Below are 21,844 nucleotides of genomic sequence, written 5' to 3' on the forward strand. Positions count from 1 at the left end.
ACAATGTGTGGGCACTACAATGTACTGGGCACTACCATGTACTGGGCACTACAATGTACTGGGCACTACAATGTGCGGGCACTACCGTGTACTGGGCACTACAATGTGTGGGCACTACCATGTACTGAGCACTACCATGTGCAGGCACTACCATATACTGGGCACTACAATGTGCGGGCACTACAATGTGTGAGCACTACCATGTACTGAGCACTACAATGTGCGGGCACTACAATTTGCGGGCACTACCATGTACTGGGCACTACCATGTACTGGGCACTACCCTGTACTGAGCACTACAATGTACTGGGCACTGCACTGTGCGTGCATTACTATGTGTGGGCACTACCATGTACTGGGCAATACAATGTGTGGGCACTACCATGTACTGGGCACTACAATGTGCGGGCACTACCATGTACTGAGCACTACAATGTGCGGGCACTACCATGTACTGAGCACTACCATGTACTGAGCACAACAATGTGTGGGCACTACCATGTACTGAGCACTACCATGTACTGAGCACTACCATGTACTGAGCACTACCATGTACTGGGCACTACAATGTGCGGGCACTACCATGTACTGGGCACTACAATGTACTGGGCACTACCATGTACTGGGCACTACCATGTACTGAGCACTACAATGTATTGGGCACTACCATGTACTGAGCACTACCATGTACTGGGCACTACAATGTGCGGGCACTACCATGTACTGGGCACTACAATGTGCGGGCACTACCATGTACTGGGCACTACAATGTGTGGGCACTACCATGTACTGGGCACTACCATGTACTGGGCACTACCATGTACTGAGCACTACCATGTACTGGGCACTACCATGTACTGGGCACTACCATGTACTGAGCACTACAATGTATTGGGCACTACAATGTGCGGGCACTACAATGTACTGAGCACTACCATGTACTGGGCACTACCATGTACTGGGCACTACAATGTGTGGGCACTACCATGTACTGGGCACTACAATGTGTGGGCACTACAATGTGTGGGCACTACCATGTACTGGGCACTACCATGTACTGGGCACTACCATGTACTGGGCACTACAATGTGCGAGCACTACCATGTACTGGGCACTACAATGTGTGGGCACTACCATGTACTGGGCACTACAATGTGCGGGCACTACCATGTACTGGGCACTACAATGTGTGGGCACTACCATGTACTGGGCACTACAATATGCGGGCACTACCATGTACTGAGCACAACAATGTGTGAGCACTACCATGTACTGAGCACTACAATGTGCGGGCACTACCATGTACTGGGCACTACCCTGTACTGAGCACTACAATATACTGGGCACTGCACTGTGCGTGCATTACTATGTGTGGGCACTACCATGTACTGGGCAATACAATGTGTGGGCGCTACCATGTACTGGGCACTACAATGTGCGGGCACTACCATGTACTGAGCACTACCATGTACTGAGCACTACAATGTGCGGGCACTACCATGTACTGAGCACTACCATGTACTGAGCAGAACAATGTGTGGGCACTACCATGTACTGAGCACTACCATGTACTGGGCACTGCAATGTACTGGGCACTACAATGTACTGAGCACTACAATGTACTGAGCACTACAATGTACTGGGCACTACCATGTACTGGGCACTGCACTGTGCGTGCATTACAATGTGTGGGCACTACCATGTGTTGGGCACTTCAATGTACTGAGCACTTCAATGTACTGGGCACTTCAATGTACTGGGCACTACCATGTACTTGGCACTACCATGTACTGGGCACTACAATGTACTGGGCACTACCATGTACTTGGCACTACCATGTACTGGGGCACTGCCATGTACTTGGCACTACCATGTACTGGGGCACTGCCATGTACTGGGCACTGCCATGTACTGGGCACTGCCATGTGCGGGCACTACCCTGTACTGAGCACTACCCTGTACTGAGCACTACAATGTACTGAGCACTACAATGTACTGGGCACTGCACTGTGCGTGCATTGCAATGTGCGGGCACTACCATGTACTGGCCACTACAATGTGTGGGCACAACAATGTGCGGGCACTACCATGTACTGAGCACTACAATGTGCGGGCACTACTATGTACTGAGCACTACCATGTACTGAGCACAACAATGTGCGGGCACTACCATGTGCTGGGCACTACCATGTACTGGGCACTACCATGTACTGGGCACTACAATGTACTGGGCACTACCATTTGCGTGCACTACAGTGTACTGGGCGCTACAATGTGCGGGCACTACCATGTACTGAGCACTACCATGTACTGGGCACTACAATGTGCGGGCACTACCATGTACTGAGCACTACCATGTACTGGGCGCTACAATGTGCGGGCACTACCATGTACTGAGCACTACCATGTACTGGGCACTGCACTGTGCGAGCACTACCATGTGCTGGGCACTACCATGTGCTGGGCACTACCATGTACTGGGCACTACAATGTACTGGGCACTACAATGTACTGGGCACTACAATGTACTGGGCACTACCATTTGCGTGCACTACAATGTACTGGGCACTACAATGTGCGGGCACTACCTTGTACTGAGCGCTACAATGTGTGTGCACTACCATGTACTGGGCACTACAATGCGGGCACTACGATGTATTGAGCACTACACTGTACTGGGCACTACAATGTGTGGGCACTACCATGTACTGGGCACTACAATGCGGGCACTACGATGTATTGAGCACTACACTGTACTGGGCACTACAATGTGTGGGCACTACCATGTACTGGGCACTACAATGTGTGGGAACCACCATGTACTGGGCACTACAGTGTGCAGCCACTACCATGTACTTAGCACTACCATGTACTGGGCACTACTATGTACTGGGCACTACAATATGTGGCAACTATCATGTACTGAGCACTGCAATATACTGGGCACTTAAATGTACTGGGCACTACAATGTACTGGGCACTACCATGTACTGGGCACTACCATGTATTGGGCACTACCATGTACTGGGCACTGCACTGTGCGTGCTTTACAATGTGCTGGCACTACCATGTGCTGGGCACTACAATGTACTGGGCACTTTAATGTACTGAGCACTACCATGTACTGAGCACTACCATGTACTGGGCACTTCAATGTACTGGGCACTACAATGTGCGGGCACTACCTTGTACTGAGCGCTACAATGTGTGGGCACTACCATGTACTGAACACTACAATATGTGTGCACTACCATGTACTGGGCACTACACTGTGTGGGAACTACCATGTACTGGGCACTACCATGTACTGGGCACTACCATGTACTGGGCACTACCATGTACTGGGCACTACAATGTGTGGCAACTACCATGTACTGGGCACTGCTATGTACTGGGCACTGCTATGTACTGGGCACTACCCTGTACTGGGCACTGCCATGTACTGGTCACTGCCATGTACTGGTCACTACCATGTACTGGTCACTACCATGTACTGAGCACTACCATGTACTGGACACTACAATGTACTGGGCGCTACAATGTACTGGGCGCTGCCATGTACTGGGCGCTGCCATGTACTGGGCACTACAATGTACTGGGCACTACATTGTACTGGGCACTACATTGTACTGGGCACTACATTGTACTGGGCACTACACTGTACTGGGCACTGCACTGTACTGGTCCCTGCCATGTACTGGGCACTACACTGTACTGGTCCCTGCCATGTACTGGTCCCTGCCATGTACTGGGCACTACACTGTACTGGTCCCTGCCATGTACTGGTCCCTGCCATGTACTGGTCACTACCATGTACTGGTCCCTGCCATGTACTGGTCGCTGCCATGTACTGGTCACTACCATGTACTGGTCCCTGCCATGTACTGGTCACTACCATGTACTGGTCCCTGCCATGTACTGGTCGCTGCCATGTACTGGTCACTGCACTGTACTGGTCCCTGCCATGTGCTGGTCACTACCATGTACTGGTCCCTGCCATGTACTGGTCGCTGCCATGTACTGGTCACTACACTGTACTGGTCACTACACTGTACTGGTCACTACACTGTACTGGGCACTACACTGTACTGGTCCCTGCCATGTACTGGGCACTACCATGTACTGGGCGCTACCATGTACTAAGCACTACCATGTACTGGGCACTACAATGTACTGGGCACTACAATGTACTGGGCACTACACTGTACTGGGCACTACACTGTACTGGTCCCTGCCATGTACTGGACACTACACTGTACTGGTCCCTGCCATGTACTGGTCCCTGCCATGTACTGGGCACTACACTGTACTGGTCCCTGCCATGTACTGGGCACTACACTGTACTGGTCCCTGCCATGTACTGGGCACTACACTGTACTGGTCCCTGCCATGTACTGGGCACTACACTCTACTGGTCCCTGCCATGTACTGGTCCCTGCCATGTACTGGGCACTACACTGTACTGGTCCCTGCCATGTACTGGGCACTACACTGTACTGGTCCCTGCCATGTACTGGTCCCTGCCATGTACTGGGCACTACACTGTACTGGTCCCTGCCATGTACTGGGCACTACACTGTACTGGTCCCTGCCATGTACTGGGCACTACACTGTACTGGGCACTACACTGTACTGGTCCCTGCCATGTACTGGGCGCTACCATGTACTGGTCCCTGCCATGTACTGGTCCCTGCCATGTACTGGGCACTACACTGTACTGGTCCCTGCCATGTACTGGGCACTACACTGTACTGGTCCCTGCCATGTACTGGGCACTACACTGTACTGGTCCCTGCCATGTACTGGGCGCTACCATGTACTGGTCCCTGCCATGTACTGGTCCCTGCCATGTACTGGGCACTACACTGTACTGGTCCCTGCCATGTACTGGGCACTACACTGTACTGGTCCCTGCCATGTACTGGTCCCTGCCATGTACTGGGCACTACACTGTACTGGTCCCTGCCATGTACTGGGCGCTACCATGTACTGGTCCCTGCCATGTACTGGTCCCTGCCATGTACTGGGCACTACACTGTACTGGTCCCTGCCATGTACTGGTCCCTGCCATGTACTGGGCGCTGCCATGTACTGGTCCCTGCCATGTACTGGTCCCTGCCATGTACTGGTCCCTGCCATGTACTGGTCCCTGCCATGTACTGGTCCCTGCCATGTACTGGTCCCTGCCATGTACTGGGCGCTGCCATATACTGGTTCCTGCCATGTACTGGTCCCTGCCATGTACTGGGCGCTGCCATGTACTGGTCCCTGCCATGTACTGGTCGCTGCCATGTACTGGGCACTACACTGTACTGGTCCCTGCCATGTACTGGTCCCTGCCATGTACTGGTCACTACACTGTACTGGGCACTACATTGTACTGGGCACTACATTGTACTGGGCACTACATTGTACTGGGCACTACACTGTACTGGGCACTGCACTGTACTGGTCCCTGCCATGTACTGGGCACTACACTGTACTGGTCCCTGCCATGTACTGGGCACTACACTGTACTGGTCCCTGCCATGTACTGGTCCCTGCCATGTACTGGTCACTACCATGTACTGGTCCCTGCCATGTACTGGTCGCTGCCATGTACTGGTCACTACACTGTACTGGTCCCTGCCATGTACTGGTCACTGCCATGTACTGGTCCCTGCCATGTACTGGTCGCTGCCATGTACTGGTCACTACACTGTACTGGTCCCTGCCATGTGCTGGTCACTACCATGTACTGGTCCCTGCCATGTACTGGTCACTGCCATGTACTGGTCACTACACTGTACTGGTCACTACACTGTACTGGGCACTACACTGTACTGGTCACTACACTGTACTGGGCACTACACTGTACTGGTCCCTGCCATGTACTGGGCACTGCCATGTACTGGTCGCTACCATGTACTAAGCACTACCATGTACTGGGCACTACAATGTACTGGGCACTACAATGTACTGGGCACTACACTGTACTGGGCACTACACTGTACTGGTCCCTGCCATGTACTGGGCACTACACTGTACTGGTCCCTGCCATGTACTGGTCCCTGCCATGTACTGGGCACTACACTGTACTGGTCCCTGCCATGTACTGGGCACTGCCATGTACTGGTCGCTACCATGTACTAAGCACTACCATGTACTGGGCACTACAATGTACTGGGCACTACAATGTACTGGGCACTACACTGTACTGGGCACTACACTGTACTGGTCCCTGCCATGTACTGGGCACTACACTGTACTGGTCCCTGCCATGTACTGGTCCCTGCCATGTACTGGGCACTACACTGTACTGGTCCCTGCCATGTACTTTGCACTACACTGTACTGGTCCCTGCCATGTACTGGTCCCTGCCATGTACTGGGCACTACACTGTACTGGTCCCTGCCATGTACTGGGCACTACACTGTACTGGTCCCTGCCATGTACTGGTCCCTGCCATGTACTGGGCACTACACTGTACTGGTCCCTGCCATGTACTGGGCACTACACTGTACTGGTCCCTGCCTTGTACTGGTCCCTGCCATGTACTGGGCACTACACTGTACTGGTCCCTGCCATGTACTGGGCGCTACCATGTACTGGTCCCTGCCATGTACTGGTCCCTGCCATGTACTGGGCACTACACTGTACTGGTCCCTGCCATGTACTGGGCACTACACTGTACTGGTCCCTGCCATGTACTGGGCACTACACTGTACTGGTCCCTGCCATGTACTGGGCGCTACCATGTACTGGTCCCTGCCATGTACTGGGCACTACACTGTACTGGTCCCTGCCATGTACTGGGCACTACACTGTACTGGTCCCTGCCATGTACTGGTCCCTGCCATGTACTGGGCACTACACTGTACTTGTCCCTGCCATGTACTGGGCGCTACCATGTACTGGTCCCTGCCATGTACTGGTCCCTGCCATGTACTGGGCACTACACTGTACTGGTCCCTGCCATGTACTGGTCCCTGCCATGTACTGGGCGCTGCCATGTACTGGTCCTTGCCATGTACTGGTCCCTGCCATGTACTGGGCGCTGCCATGTACTGGTCCCTGCCATGTACTGGTCCCTGCCATGTACTGGTCCCTGCCATGTACTGGTCCCTGCCATGTACTGGGCACTACACTGTACTGGTCCCTGCCATGTACTGGGCACTACACTGTACTGGTCCCTGCCATCTACTGATCCCTGCCATGTACTGGGCACTACACTGTACTGGTCCCTGCCATGTACTGGGCGCTACCATGTACTGGTCCCTGCCATGTACTGGTCCCTGCCATGTACTGGTCCCTGCCATGTACTGGGCACTACACTGTACTGGTCCCTGCCATGTACTGGTCCCTGCCATGTACTGGGCGCTGCCATGTACTGGTCCCTGCCATGTACTGGGCGCTGCCATGTACTGGTCCCTGCCATGTACTGGTCCCTGCCATGTACTGGTCCCTGCCATGTACTGGTCCCTGCCATGTACTGGGCGCTGCCATATACTGGTCCCTGCCATGTACTGGTCCCTGCCATGTACTGGGCGCTGCCATGTACTGGTCCCTGCCATGTACTGGTCGCTGCCATGTACTGGGCACTACACTGTACTGGTCCCTGCCATGTACTGGTCGCTGCCATGTACTGGGCACTACACTGTACTGGTCCCTGCCATGTACTGGTCGCTGCCATGTACTGGGCACTACACTGTACTGGTCCCTGCCATGTACTGGTCGCTGCCATGTACTGGGCACTACACTGTACTGGTCCCTGCCATGTACTGGTCGCTGCCATGTACTGGTCACTACACTGTACTGGTCCCTGCCATGTACTGGTCGCTGCCATGTACTGGTCACTACACTGTACTGGTCCCTGCCATGTACTGGTCACTACACTGTACTGGTCCCTGCCATGTACTGGTCCCTGCCATGTACTGGGCGCTACAATTTTCACTCAGAAACATCCACTGCTGCTTGTATCTGGAAAACACCCATGGAGTCAAATCGTCACTACACCTGTAGATAATTTACCAGAGCATATAATTTCCAAAATGGGGTCACTTGAGGGGGGATTCTGCTCTTCTACTACTTAGGGGCTCTGTTTATGGATACTATTCTAGGAAAATCTGCGCTGCAGGAGGCAAATAGCGCTCTGTTGCTCCCGAGTTTCGCCGTGTGGCTAAGCAGTACTGTACAGCTACATGTGGGGTATTGCCACGTTCAGCAGAAATTGTGGGACAAATTTTGGTGCCATTTTTACCCATTTTCTAGTGTGAAAATGTAAAATCTGGGGCTAAAACCAAATTTTAATGGTAAAAATATTATTATTATTTTTTCACTACTTAATGGTTTGTGACTTACCTGTGGTGTCAATATGCTCACTGCACCCCTAGATTAATTCATTGAGAGGTGCTGTTTGTAAAATGGAGTCACTTATGGGGGGTTCTGCTGTTTTGGGTCCTCAGGGGCCCTGCCAATGTGACATGGCACCCGCAAACCATAACAATAAAATCTGTACTGTAATATTGCTTGCAATAAAAATGAAATCAAATCATTGTATCTACCCCAATATGATATGAATAAAAACGTCGCCTCAGGGCACAAAAACAACCCTCAGCCCAAAAAATAAAAATGTTATGTTTCTCAGAAAGTGGCGAAACACATAAAAAAATTTCTTACAAATTTCTGAATTTTTCTGAACAACTAATTTTTGTAGGAACCACATCACAAATGAAGTGACTTTGAGAGGCCTATGTGATGGAAAATACCCAAAAGTGACACAGTTCTAAAAATTGCACCCCTCAAGGTGCTCAAAGCCACATTCAAGAAGTTTGTTAACCCTTTTTCCATCACTGGAATTAAAGCAATGTGGAAGGAAAAAAATGAAAAATTTTTAATTTTTCCCCCAAAAATATTGTTTTAACCCCAGATTTTGCATTTTTACAAGGGTAACAGGAGAAAATGAAATATGCAATTTGTTGTGCAATTTCTCCTGAACACGCCAATACCCAATATGTGGTGGAAAACTACCGTTTGAGCGCACGGCAGGGCTCGGAAGGGAAGGAGTACCAATTAAATCTGTGAATCAACTGTGAGGGTAATAAATGCTCACTACACCCCTAAATTAATTCCTTAAGAAGTGTAGTTTCCAAAATGGTGTCACCTGTGGGGTGGTTGCACTATTTTGGTACATCAGGGGCTCTCCAAACGAGACGTGGCGTCAGCTATTAATTCCAGCCAAAATTGTGCTCTAGAGTTAAGTTGGTGCGTCTTCCCTTCCGAGTCCTGCCGTGCGCCCAAACAGTAGTTTTCCCCCCACATATGGGGTATCGCCGTGCTCAGGAGAAATTGGACAACAAATTGTATGGTCCACCTTCTCCTGTTACCTTTCTAAAAATGCTAAATCTGGGATTAAAACAATATTTTTGTGGGAAAAATTATTATTTTTTTTTCCACATTGCTTTAGTTCCGGTTGTTACAGATCCGGGTGGTGGAACCTCTGTGCTGCGGTACAAGGAGGGACCACAGGGGCTTAACTAGGTATCAACTCGGACCGACCAAGGTCGCACGGCGGCTCAATCGACTCCGTGACCAGGGAAGGACCGAGCAGAGGGACCTGGTGCTACTCTGGGGACCGACCTTGTATGAGAGCAGGTGACTCCCACAGGTCAGAAGGTAGGGACTGACCGGTACAGCAGATGGGCACGGCAGGCAGGCTGACGGGTGATCCGGGCAGATGGACTGGCAGGTGCCAAGCAGGAGCCTCCAGGTAGGTGGGCTGGTAGGCACGTCTGGTTTCAGGCGGGTGCTTCTAGGTAAGCGGGCTGGCAGACACGGCAGGTAACAGGCAGGAGCCTCCACGTAGGCTGGCTGGCAGGCACGGCAGGTAACAGGCAGGTGCTTCCAGGTAAGCAGGCGGACAGAGCCCATAGACAGACTGGCGGACTGGACTGTAGACAGACTGTCGGGCTAGAGAGTAGACAAGCGGGCAGACTGGACTTGTAGTACTGGCGGACTGGACTTGTAATCAGGCTGGCGGACTGGACTCGTAGTCAGGCTGGCGGACTGGACTCGTAGTCAGGCTGGCGGACTGGACTCGTAGTCAGGCTGGCGGACTGGACTCGTAGTCAGGCTGGCGGACTGGACTCGTAGTCAGGCTGGCGGACTGGACTCGTAGTCAGGCTGGCGGACTGGACTCGTAGTCAGGCTGGCGGACTGGACTCGTAGTCAGGCTGACGGACTGGACTCGTAGTCAGGCTAGCAGCGGGACCTGAGGGCTGAAGCAGAGTATCACACAGAAAGCTACAACCTTGCACGGGTACCTCCATGTTGGAGGAGGTGCCTTTTATACGGGAAGTCCTCCGGCCATTTGCCGGGGACTTTTTAGGACGGCGCGCGCGGCCCCTGTAAGAGGGAGGGATCGCACGCGCCCTAAGCACAGAGACTGGGAAGCTGCGTGCACCAGCTGCAGCTGCAGGGAGGCCAGAAGACGCCGGAGCAGGATCGCGGCGGTAAGGGGGACGGCGTCTCTGCCGGGCAGGAGGCAGAGACGCCGATGCTACACCGGTGATGGACTTAAAGGGTTAATAAACTACTTGAATGTGGTTTTGAGCACCTTGAGGGGTGCAGTGGTTAGAATGGTGTCACTTTTGAAGTGACTTTGAGACCCCTCAAAGTCACTTCAAATATGATGTGGTCCCTAAAAGAAAAAAATGGTTTTGTAAATTTTGTTGGAAAATGAGAAATTGCTGATCAACTTTGAGCCCTTCTAACTCCCAAAAAATGATGTTTAAAGAATGATGCAGATGGAAAGTAGACCTGTGGGGAATGTAATTTATTAACTATATTGTGTGACGCAACTCTGCTTAACCCCTTCACGATTTTCCGTTTTTTTTTTCTCCTCTTCTTCGAAGAGCCTTAACTTGTGTATTTTCCCGCCACCATAGCCTTATGAGGGCTTATATTTTGCTCCCCGAGCCGACGTTTTTACGGATACCATTTTGGGGTAGATACAAGGTTTTGATCGCATTTTACTGTAATGTTGCAACGGGCAAAAAAAAATTAATTCTGGCTTATTGATTTTTTTCTCGATACACCTTTTACCGAGCGAATTAATCTATTTTATATTTTGATAGTTCTGACTTTTACGAACGCCCCATAATTAACGTCATAGGACACTGATGGGTGCATGGAATGATGCAGTCCCTGCCGGCTTGTGCTAAATGCCGCTGTCAGAGATTGACAGTGGGATTTAACAGGTTAACAGCCGCAGGCAGAGCTCCGCTTCACCCGCGGCTGTTAGAAGCTGATGATGGCTGATTATATCAGTCGTCAAGAGCTGGGAAAGATGCAGGCTCAGCATATGAGCCCGCATGAAAGGCAGGGACACAGCTTTTGAGATACAAGTAAGTCAAACATCGTGAATGGGTTAAGGGCATAAAAATGTAAAGTTTGAAAATTGCCAAATATTTTCAATTTTTTTTGTCAAGTTTTTGATATTTTCATAAATAAACACAAATCACGTTGACCAAAATCCACCACTAACATGAAGTACAATGTGTCACGAAAAACAGTCTGAGAATCACTGGGATATGTTGAAGCTCCAGAGTTATTACGACATAAAGTGACACGGGTCAGAATTGAAAAAATTGGGCTGGTCACGAAGGCGAAAACAAGCTGGGGGTGAAGAGGTTAAGACTGATTAATGGTTTTCACCTTGTGGTGAACCCGTGTCAGTGTCTCAGTTACTGAGACACTGAGTTCCCAGAGAGCTTTTCACTTGGGTGGATGTTGTGAAGGGGTTTTCCTTCACCATGGAAAGGATTCTGCGATCATCCACCTCTGTTGTCTAACGTGGACGTCCAGGCCTTTCTGAGTTCCCGAGCTCACCAAGGCACCTTTTTTTTTTTGCAGAATTTACCAAATTGTTGATTTGGCCGCCCCTCACATTTCTGCTTTCTCTCTGATGGATTTCTTCTTTTTTTTTCAGCCTAATGATGGTCTGTTTCTCTTCCTTTGAGAGCTTCTCTGACCGCTTGTTGTGGGTTCACAGCAACAGCCTCCAAATGCAAATGCCACACCTGGAATCATCTCTAGACCTTTTACCTATTTAATTGATGATGGATTAATGAGGGAAAAGCCCATGCAGCCCATTAAAGAGCATCTTAGATAATTGTCTTGTTTATTTTGGTCACTGTAATAAGAGGCAGCTCCATATTAAAGAGCTGTCATTCCCAAACCATTCCCCCAATTGGGATGTGAATCCCACTGTCAGAGATGACACCGGCAGGATCACACCGTATCCCACCGCTGCCACCAATTTCTCAGGGATTCCACCCACACACAGTCAGGACGACACCGGGGAGATCACACAATATCTCACCGTGCCGTCACGCTGTCCGTATTTCGTCCGGAGTCGCGAGCACGCGATCCAGACTACTCTCTACGTAGGTATCGGTAAGCGACCAGTGAGCGTATGGCTCAACACCCTGGGTTCCACAGCCTGGAATCCGTGTTTAACGCCCTCCGTATGGTCACTGTCAGCTCCATGATAGCCCAATTATTAATACTCTCTGCCACCACCGGCCGAGTTTTAAATATAATACAGGCCTGGCCGGACGCCTGCGTTTTGGTAGTGTATATGGCTTCGGGGAAGGGAACGATTACAGAACAAAAGAAACAGAACTATTAAATTTTATATTTAATCCAAAAGGCAGGCAGTGTTTAGGAAAAATATATACAAGGATGTTACAAAGGGGACATTAAAATACATAGGCAGTTACGTAAAATAAAACAGGATAAAAAAGTGAAACTTACACTATAAAGTTCGCTGCGACAACTCAATATAGGTGGAGGAGGGGCGCTCCGGTTGGAATAAGCTGTTATTGAATAGGACCCGTTGCTTATAATTCTTATTCCCCCCTGGCAATGAGTGCTCCTGTCTTCTCCATAGATTCTTTTATACCTAAGGGAGATCTGGCCACACGCCCCTTGTGGTGACATCATGTGGGTCGGTCTCCAGCCTGTACATTTTTATTAGAAACGCTAGCTTCTGCGATAACTCATTGCTCGTTGATCGCAGAAGCTTGCAGAGTACGCCATTTTTTCCCTTATGATTTTATCTTTATTTAGATCTCACACATCACATAGCTGCAGTCTGCTATTCTGGTGTTTTTGCGCTGCAGCTCCCTGATTTTGGTTACAGCCCTGGAAAAGTACCTACACATTCCTGGGCTGATTTGGTCACTACCCATTTGGGTCTCGTTATTGCTGGACGTATGGAACTCATAATATCTCATAATTCATATCGGAGTCATCATGTCTGCAAATTCCCCTTTGAAGCTCGGGAGCAGCTTCAGCAGTTACACGCAAATTAGTGCAAGCCTGCATTTTAATTACCTCCTGCAACTTTCAGGGACAGGATGCTTACTTCCTAATGAAGTTATAACACTCCTTGGCTGGTCGTATTTGCATAAACTATTTACCAGGCGTGTGTTAATTGGGGCTTTTGTGCTGAGCAGAATGGGACAGCTCGGTGCTGACAAGTGGTGATAATTTGCATTAGACACTGTATGATTGTCATCTCTGGACAAACACTACAGCAGAGGGCATGGGAGAAGGGCTAATATTCTGTTAATCTCTCCCTGACATTAATATTTTATAATATTCCTGACACCCACTTTACGCCCAGATTAATTATAGAACTGGATTTGGAATATGTTTTGGTAAACAGCTAAAATGACAAAACTTGTGTCACTGTCCAAACATGTTGGCCCTGTCTATATCTCCGTGGTGTCTCCTTACCCTGCACGTTTCCGGCTCTGGTATAACCTGCAGACTTGTTTGGACGTCACTTCCGTTCCACATTGTTACTTTCCTGTATAATATAACGTGGACCCGTAGTGAAGCCTCCTCCATTATTACACAGGGGCAGCAGCTATAACCTCTGGTTATACATGGGTTATTATCTGATGACGTCGCGCTCTCTTCACAGCTGTAATAATGGAATCGCCAGTTCGGCATCAAAGACGTCGCTGGGAGCGGAAGAGAGGACGCACGGCGCGGGAACTGCTGGAGACTGAGCGCGCGTACGTGGAGGAGCTGGAGCTCATCACCAAGGTACCGTGGTACTGCTCTCTTCTATCAGCCACCTCGCTTTACATACTAAGGGGAAAAGCTAACCACATACAGTGGGGAAAATAAGTATTTGATACTCTGCCGATTTTGCAAGTTTTTGTATGATTTTTACACAATTAATTAGCACTTTATTGCATGAAATAAGTATTTGATACAATAGAAAAACAGAACTTAATATTTGGTGCAGAAACCTTTGTTACAATTACAGAGGTCAGACGTTTCCTGGAGTTCTTGACCAGGTTTGCACACACTGCAGCAGGGATTTTGGCCCCCTCCTCCATACAGATCTTCTCCAGATCTTTCAGGTTTCGGGGCTGTCGCTGGGCAACATTGAGTTTCAGCTCCCTCCAAAGATTTTCTGTTGGGTTCAGGTCTGGAGACTGGCTAGGCCACTCCAGGACCTTGAAATGCTTCTTACGGAGTCACTCCTTTGTTGCCTTGGCTGTGTGTTTCGGGTCATTGTGACATGCTGGAAGATCCAGCCACGACCCTTCTTCAATGCTCTTACTGAGGGAAGGAGGTAATTGAAAAAATCTTGCGATACATGACCTCATCTATCCTCCCTCAATACGGTGCAGTCGTCCTGTCTCCTTTGCAGAAAAGCAACCCCAAAGTATGATGTTTCCCCCACCATGCTTCACGGTTGGGACGGTGTTCTTGGGGTTATACTCATCCTTCATCTTCCGCCAAACACGGAGAGTGGAGTTGATACCAAAAAGTTCTATTTTGGTCTCCTCTGACCACAAGACATTCTCCCATGCCTCCTCTAGATAATCCAGATGGTCATTGGTGAACTTCACACAGGCCTGGACGTGAGCAGGGGGACCTTGTGTGCCCTGCAGGATTTAATCTATGACAGCGTAGTGTGTTACTAACGGTAATGATTGAGACTGTGATCCCAGCTCTCTTCAGGTCATTGACCATGTCCTCTCGTGTAGTTCTGGTCTGAATCCTGGTGTTTCTCAGAATCAAACTTCCCCCCACGAGGCGAGATCTTGCATGGAGCCCCAGACTGAGGAAGATTGACAGTTATATTATGTTTCTTCCATTTTCTGCTTGCCTGTTGCCCTGTAGCCCATCCCAGCCTTGTGCAGGTCTACAACTTTGTCCCTGGTGTCCTTAGTCAACTCTTTGGTCTTGGCCATGGTGGAGAGGTTGGAGTGTGATTGAGTGTGTGGACAGGTGTCTTATATACAGGTAACGAGTTCAAACAGGGGCCATTAATACAGGTAATGAGTGCAGAGTAGGAGGTCTTCTTAAAGAAAAACTAACAGGTCTGTGAGATCCAGAATTCTTGCCGGTTGGTCGGTGATCAAATAATTATTTCATGTAATAAAATGCAAATTAATTATGTAACAATCATACAATGTGATTTTTCTGGATTTTATTTTAGATTCTGTCTCTCAGAGGTGATGTGACCTACGATAAACATTACAGATCTCTCCATTCTCTGTAGGTAGGAAAACCTGCAAAATTGGCAGCGTATCAAATACTTATTTTCCCCACAGTATATCTCTTATGTGACTGATGGGCTCTTATATCGCTTACATGGTATGTGGCTGAGGTCCTCTCGTATTCTCCGGAGTCTTGTCATCGTCTTGTCTCCACCAGTTCTATGATGAAGTCTTCAGAGCTCGCTGCGGTAACATGAAGCTCGCTCAGGAAGGAATCTGCGGCACCATCCCCAGTATAGTGAAGGTGAACAGGTGAGCTGCGCAGGAGCGGGGACGTGGGGTGATGAGGCGCGGCTGCTGATGAATCTGGACTTGTGGCCGCTCACCGGTCTCATACCATTGGACCAGGCTGGTGATGGCCATCACGTGTTTTCCAGGTCTCTGCTTATGTCTCTGGAGCGCAATGTGATACCTTCTGGATTCCACAACTTCTCGCAGTACCTGCACCTCTACAAGAAGCACGGCGACTGCATAGGAGCCACGCAGCAGGCAGTACAGGTGCCTCCGTCACACCGACTCTACAGACACGGACATACAAAGACACCGAGAGAGCGCACACTACCTGGCCATCGCTTGTACAATACAACACACACACTCTTAATCCTCGCCTGAAATTATCATCACTGATTCCTGTGTGTAGCTCCGCCCCTGTCGGTGACATCACTATTTCAGTTGTGTAGCTCCGCCCCTGTTGGCGACATTACTGTTCCCTGTGTGTAGCTCCTCCCCTGTCGGTGACATTACTGTTCCCTGTGTGTAGCTCCGCCCTTGTCGGTGACATTACTGTTCCCTGTGTGTAGCTCCGCCCTTGTCGGTGACATTACTGTTCCCTGTGTGTAGCTCCGCCCTTGTCGGTAACATTACTGTTCCCTGTGTGTAGCTCCGCCCTTGTCGGTGACATTACTGTTCCCTGTGTGTAGCTCCGCCCTTGTCGGTGACATTACTGTTCCCTGTGTGTAGCTCCGCCCTTGTCGGTGACATTACTGTTCCCTGTGTGTAGCTCCGCCCTTGTCGGTGACATTACTGTTCCCTGTGTGTAGTTCCGCCCCTGTCAGTGACCAGTGACATTACTGTTCCGTGTGTAGCTCCACCTCTGTCGATGACATTACTGTTCCCTGTGTGTAGCTCCGCCCCTGTCGGTGACATTACTGTTCCCTGTGTGAAACTCCGTCCCTGCCTATGACATCAATGTATGTTGTGTAGCTCCTCCCCTGTCGGTGACATTACTGTTCCTTGTGTGTAGCTCCGCCCTTGTCGGTGACATTACTGTTACCTGTGTGTAGCTCCGCCCTTGTCGGTGACATTACTGTTCCCTGTGTGTAGCTCCGCCCTTGTCGGTGACATTACTGTTCCCTGTGTGTAGCTCCGCCCTTGTCGGTGACATTACTGTTCCCTGTGTGTAGCTCCGCCCTTGTCGGTGACATTACTGTTCCCTGTGTGTAGCTCCGCCCTTGTCGGTGACATTACTGTTCCCTGTGTGTAGTTCCGCCCCTGTCAGTGACATTACTGTTCCCTGTGTGTAGTTCCGCCCCTGTCGGTGACATTACTGTTCCCTGTGTGTAGCTCCACCTCTGTCGGTGACATTACTGTTCCCTGTGTGTAACTGCCTATGACATCAATGTATCAGTTGTGTAGCTCCACCCCTGACGATGACCTCAATGTATCAGTTGTGTAGCTCCGCCCCTGACGATGACCTCAATGTATCAGTTGTGTAGCTCCGCCCCTGACGATGACCTCAATGTATCAGTTGTGTAGCTCTGCCCCTGACGATGATATCAATGTATCAGTTGTGTAGCTCCTCCCCTGTCTGTGACATCAGTGTATCAGTTGTGTAGCTCCGCCCCTGACGATGACATCAATGTATCAGTTGTGTAGCTCCGCCCCTGTCGGTGACATAAATGTTTCAGTTGTGTGGCTGCGCCCCTGACGATGACATCAGTGTATCAGTTGTGTAGCTCCGCCCCTGACATCAGTGTATCAGTTGTGTAGGTCCTCCCCTGACGATGACATCAATGTATCAGTTGTGTAGCTCCTCCCCTGACGATGACATCAATGTATCAGTTGTGTAGCTCCGCCCCTGATGATGACATCAATGTATCAGTTGTGCAGCTCCGCCCCTGACGATGACATCAGTGTATCAGTTGTGTAGCTCCGCCCTTGACGATGACATCAGTGTATCAGTTGTGTAGCTCCGCCCCTGACGATGACATCAGTGTATCAGTTGTGTGGCTCCGCCCCTGTCGGTGACATCAATGGATCAGTTGTGTGGCTGCGCCCCTGACGATGACATCAGTGTATCAGTTGTGTAGCTCCGCCCCTGACATCAGTGTATCAGTTGTGTAGGTCCTCCCCTGACGATGACATCAATGTATCAGTTGTGTAGCTCCTCCCCTGACGATGACATCAATGTATCAGTTGTGTGGCTCCGCCCCTGACGATGACATCAGTGTATCAGTTGTGTAGCTCCGCCCCTGACGATGACATCAATGTATCAGTTGTGTAGCTCCGCCCCTGACGATGACATCAATGTATCAGTTGTGTAGCTCCGCCCCTGACGATGACATCAATGTATCAGTTGTGTAGCTCCTCCCCTGACGATGACATCAGTGTATCAGTTGTGTAGCTCCTCCCCTGACGATGACATCAGTGTATCAGTTGTGTAGCTCCTCCCCTGACGATGACATCAATGTTTCAGTTGTGTAGCTCCGCCCCTGACGATGACATCAATGTATCAGTTGTGTAGCTCCTCCCCTGACGATGACATCAGTTGTGTGGCTCCTCCCTTGACGATGACATCAGTGTATCAGTTGTGTAGCTCCGCCCCTGACGATGACATCAATGTTTCAGTTGTGTAGCTCCGCCCCTGACGATGACATCAATGTATCAGTTGTGTAGCTCCGCCCCTGACGATGACATCAATGTATCAGTTGTGTGGCTCCTCCCCTGACGATGACATCAGTGTATCAGTTGTGTAGCTCCTCCCCTGACGATGACATCAGTGTATCAGTTGTGTAGCTCCTCCCCTGACGATGACATCAATGTATCAGTTGTGTAGCTCCTCCCCTGACGATGACATCAGTGTATCAGTTGTGTAGCTCCGCCCCTGATGATGACATCAATGTATCAGTTGTGTAGCTCCGCCCCTGTTGGTGACATCAGTGTATCAGTTGTGTAGCTCCGCCCCTGACGATGACATCAATGTATCAGTACTGTAGCTCCGCCCCTGACGATGACATCAATGTATCAGTTGTGTAGCTCCGCCCCTGTCGGTGACATCAGTGTATCAGTTGTGTAGCTCCGCCCCTGACAATGACATCAGTGTATCAGTTGTGTAGCTCCGCCCCTGACGATGACATCAATGTATCAGTTGTGTAGCTCCGTCCCTGACGATGACATCAGTGTATTAGTTGTGTAGCTCCGCCCCTGACGATGACATCAGTGTATCAGTTGTGTAGCTCCGCCCCTGACGATGACATCAATGTATCAGTTGTGTAGCTCCTCCCCTGACGATGACATCAATGTATCAGTTGTGTAGCTCCTCCCCTGACAATGACATCAATGTATCAGTAGTGTAGCTCCGCCCCTGACGATTGCATTAATATATCAGTTGTGTAGCTCCTCCCCTGACGATGACATCAGTGTATCAGTTGTGTGGCTCCGCCCCTGACGATGACATCAATGTATCAGTAGTGTAGCTCCGCCCCTGACGATTGCATTAATATATCAGTTGTGTAGCTCCTCCCCTGACGATGACATCAGTGTATCAGTTGTGTAGCTCCTCCCCTGACGATGACATCAATGTATCAGTTGTGTAGCTCCTCCCCTGACGATGACATCAATGTATCAGTTGTGTAGCTCCGCCCCTGACGATTGCATTAATATATCAGTTGTGTAGCTCCTCCCCTGACGATGACATCAGTGTATCAGTTGTGTGGCTCCGCCCCTGACGATGACATCAGTGTATCAGTTGTGTAGCTCCTCCCCTGACGATGACATCAGTGTATCAGTTGTGTAGCTCCTCCCCTGACGATGACATCAGTGTATCAGTTGTGTAGCTCTGCCCCTGACGATGACATCAATGTATCAGTAGTGTAGCTCCGCCCCTGACGATTGCATTAATATATCAGTTGTGTAGCTCCTCCCCTGACGATGACATCAGTGTATCAGTTGTGTGGCTCCGCCCCTGACGATGACATCAGTGTATCAGTTGTGTAGCTCCTCCCCTGACGATGACATCAGTGTATCAGTTGTGTAGCTCCTCCCCTGACGATGACATCAGTGTATCAGTTGTGTAGCTCCTCCCCTGACGATGACATCAGTGTATCAGTTGTGTAGCTCCGCCCCTGACGATGACATCAGTGTATCAGTTGTGTAGCTCCGCCCCTGACGATGACATCAGTGTATCAGTTGTGTAGCTCCTCCCCTGACGATGACATCAGTGTATCAGTTGTGTAGCTCCTCCCCTGACGATGACATCAGTGTATCAGTTGTGTAGCTCCTCCCCTGACGATGACATCAGTGTATCAGTTGTGTAGCTCCGCCCCTGACGATGACATCAGTGTATCAGTTGTGTAGCTCCGCCCCTGACGATGACATCAATGTATCAGTTGTGTAGCTCCGCCCCTGACGATGACATCAGTGTATCAGTTGTGTAGCTCCGCCCCTGACGATGACATCAGTGTATCAGTTGTGTAGCTCCGCCCCTGACGATGACATCAATGTATCAGTTGTGTAGCTCCGCCCCTGACGATGACATCAGTGTATCAGTTGTGTAGCTCCGCCCCTGACGATGACATCAGTGTATCAGTTGTGTAGCTCCTCCCCTGACGATGACATCAATGTATCAGTTGTGTGGCTCCGCCCCTGATGATGACATCAGTGTATCAGTTGTGTAGCTCCGCCCCTGACGATGACATCAATGTATCAGTTGTGTAGCTCCGCCCCTGACGATGACATCAATGTATCAGTTGTGTAGCTCCGCCCCTGACGATGACATCAATGTATCAGTTGTGTAGCTCCTCCCCTGACGATGACATCAGTGTATCAGTTGTGTAGCTCCTCCCCTGACGATGACATCAGTGTATCAGTTGTGTAGCTCCTCCCCTGACGATGACATCAATGTTTCAGTTGTGTAGCTCCGCCCCTGACGATGACATCAATGTATCAGTTGTGTAGCTCCTCCCCTGACGATGACATCAGTTGTGTGGCTCCTCCCCTGACGATGACATCAGTGTATCAGTTGTGTAGCTCCGCCCCTGACGATGACATCAATGTTTCAGTTGTGTAGCTCCGCCCCTGACGATGACATCAATGTATCAGTTGTGTAGCTCCGCCCCTGACGATGACATCAATGTATCAGTTGTGTGGCTCCTCCCCTGACGATGACATCAGTGTATCAGTTGTGTAGCTCCGCCCCTGATGATGACATCAATGTATCAGTTGTGTAGCTCCGCCCCTGTTGGTGACATCAGTGTATCAGTTGTGTAGCTCCGCCCCTGACGATGACATCAATGTATCAGTACTGTAGCTCCGCCCCTGACGATGACATCAATGTATCAGTTGTGTAGCTCCGCCCCTGTCGGTGACATCAGTGTATCAGTTGTGTAGCTCCGCCCCTGACAATGACATCAGTGTATCAGTTGTGTAGCTCCGCCCCTGACGATGACATCAATGTATCAGTTGTGTAGCTCCTCCCCTGACGATGACATCAGTGTATTAGTTGTGTAGCTCCGCCCCTGACGATGACATCAGTGTATCAGTTGTGTAGCTCCGCCCCTGACGATGACATCAGTGTATTAGTTGTGTAGCTCCGCCCCTGACGATGACATCAGTGTATCAGTTGTGTAGCTCCGCCCCTGACGATGACATCAATGTATCAGTTGTGTAGCTCCTCCCCTGACGATGACATCAATGTATCAGTTGTGTAGCTCCTCCCCTGACGATGACATCAATGTATCAGTAGTGTAGCTCCGCCCCTGACGATTGCATTAATATATCAGTTGTGTAGCTCCTCCCCTGACGATGACATCAGTGTATCAGTTGTGTGGCTCCGCCCCTGACGATGACATCAGTGTATCAGTTGTGTAGCTCCTCCCCTGACGATGACATCAGTGTATCAGTTGTGTAGCTCCTCCCCTGACGATGACATCAGTGTATCAGTTGTGTAGCTCTGCCCCTGACGATGACATCAATGTATCAGTAGTGTAGCTCCGCCCCTGACGATTGCATTAATATATCAGTTGTGTAGCTCCTCCCCTGACGATGACATCAGTGTA

The 21,844-nt window shown here is 50.0% G+C and overlaps 1 protein-coding gene across 2 annotated transcripts in view; it reads left to right on the forward strand.

Moving 5' to 3' along the window:
• The window catches only part of ARHGEF39 (Rho guanine nucleotide exchange factor 39), a 95,034-nt gene that overhangs the window by 43,746 nt on the left and 29,444 nt on the right, over positions 1-21,844 (forward strand). For both annotated transcript variants that reach the window (XM_073684645.1, XM_073684656.1), the window contains exons 2-4: positions 13,973-14,097; positions 15,727-15,821; positions 15,947-16,067. In XM_073684645.1, coding sequence (XP_073540746.1) covers positions 13,981-14,097; positions 15,727-15,821; positions 15,947-16,067 — 333 coding nt within the window. In that variant the 5' untranslated portion in view covers positions 13,973-13,980. The remainder of the gene's footprint in view (positions 1-13,972; positions 14,098-15,726; positions 15,822-15,946; positions 16,068-21,844) is intronic.

The sequence above is a fragment of the Phyllobates terribilis genome, unplaced genomic scaffold (assembly GCF_046119375.1).
Source record: "Phyllobates terribilis strain yellow unplaced genomic scaffold, ASM4611937v1 Scaffold_1__5_contigs__length_1240528914, whole genome shotgun sequence".
Taxonomy (NCBI): domain Eukaryota; kingdom Metazoa; phylum Chordata; class Amphibia; order Anura; family Dendrobatidae; genus Phyllobates; species Phyllobates terribilis.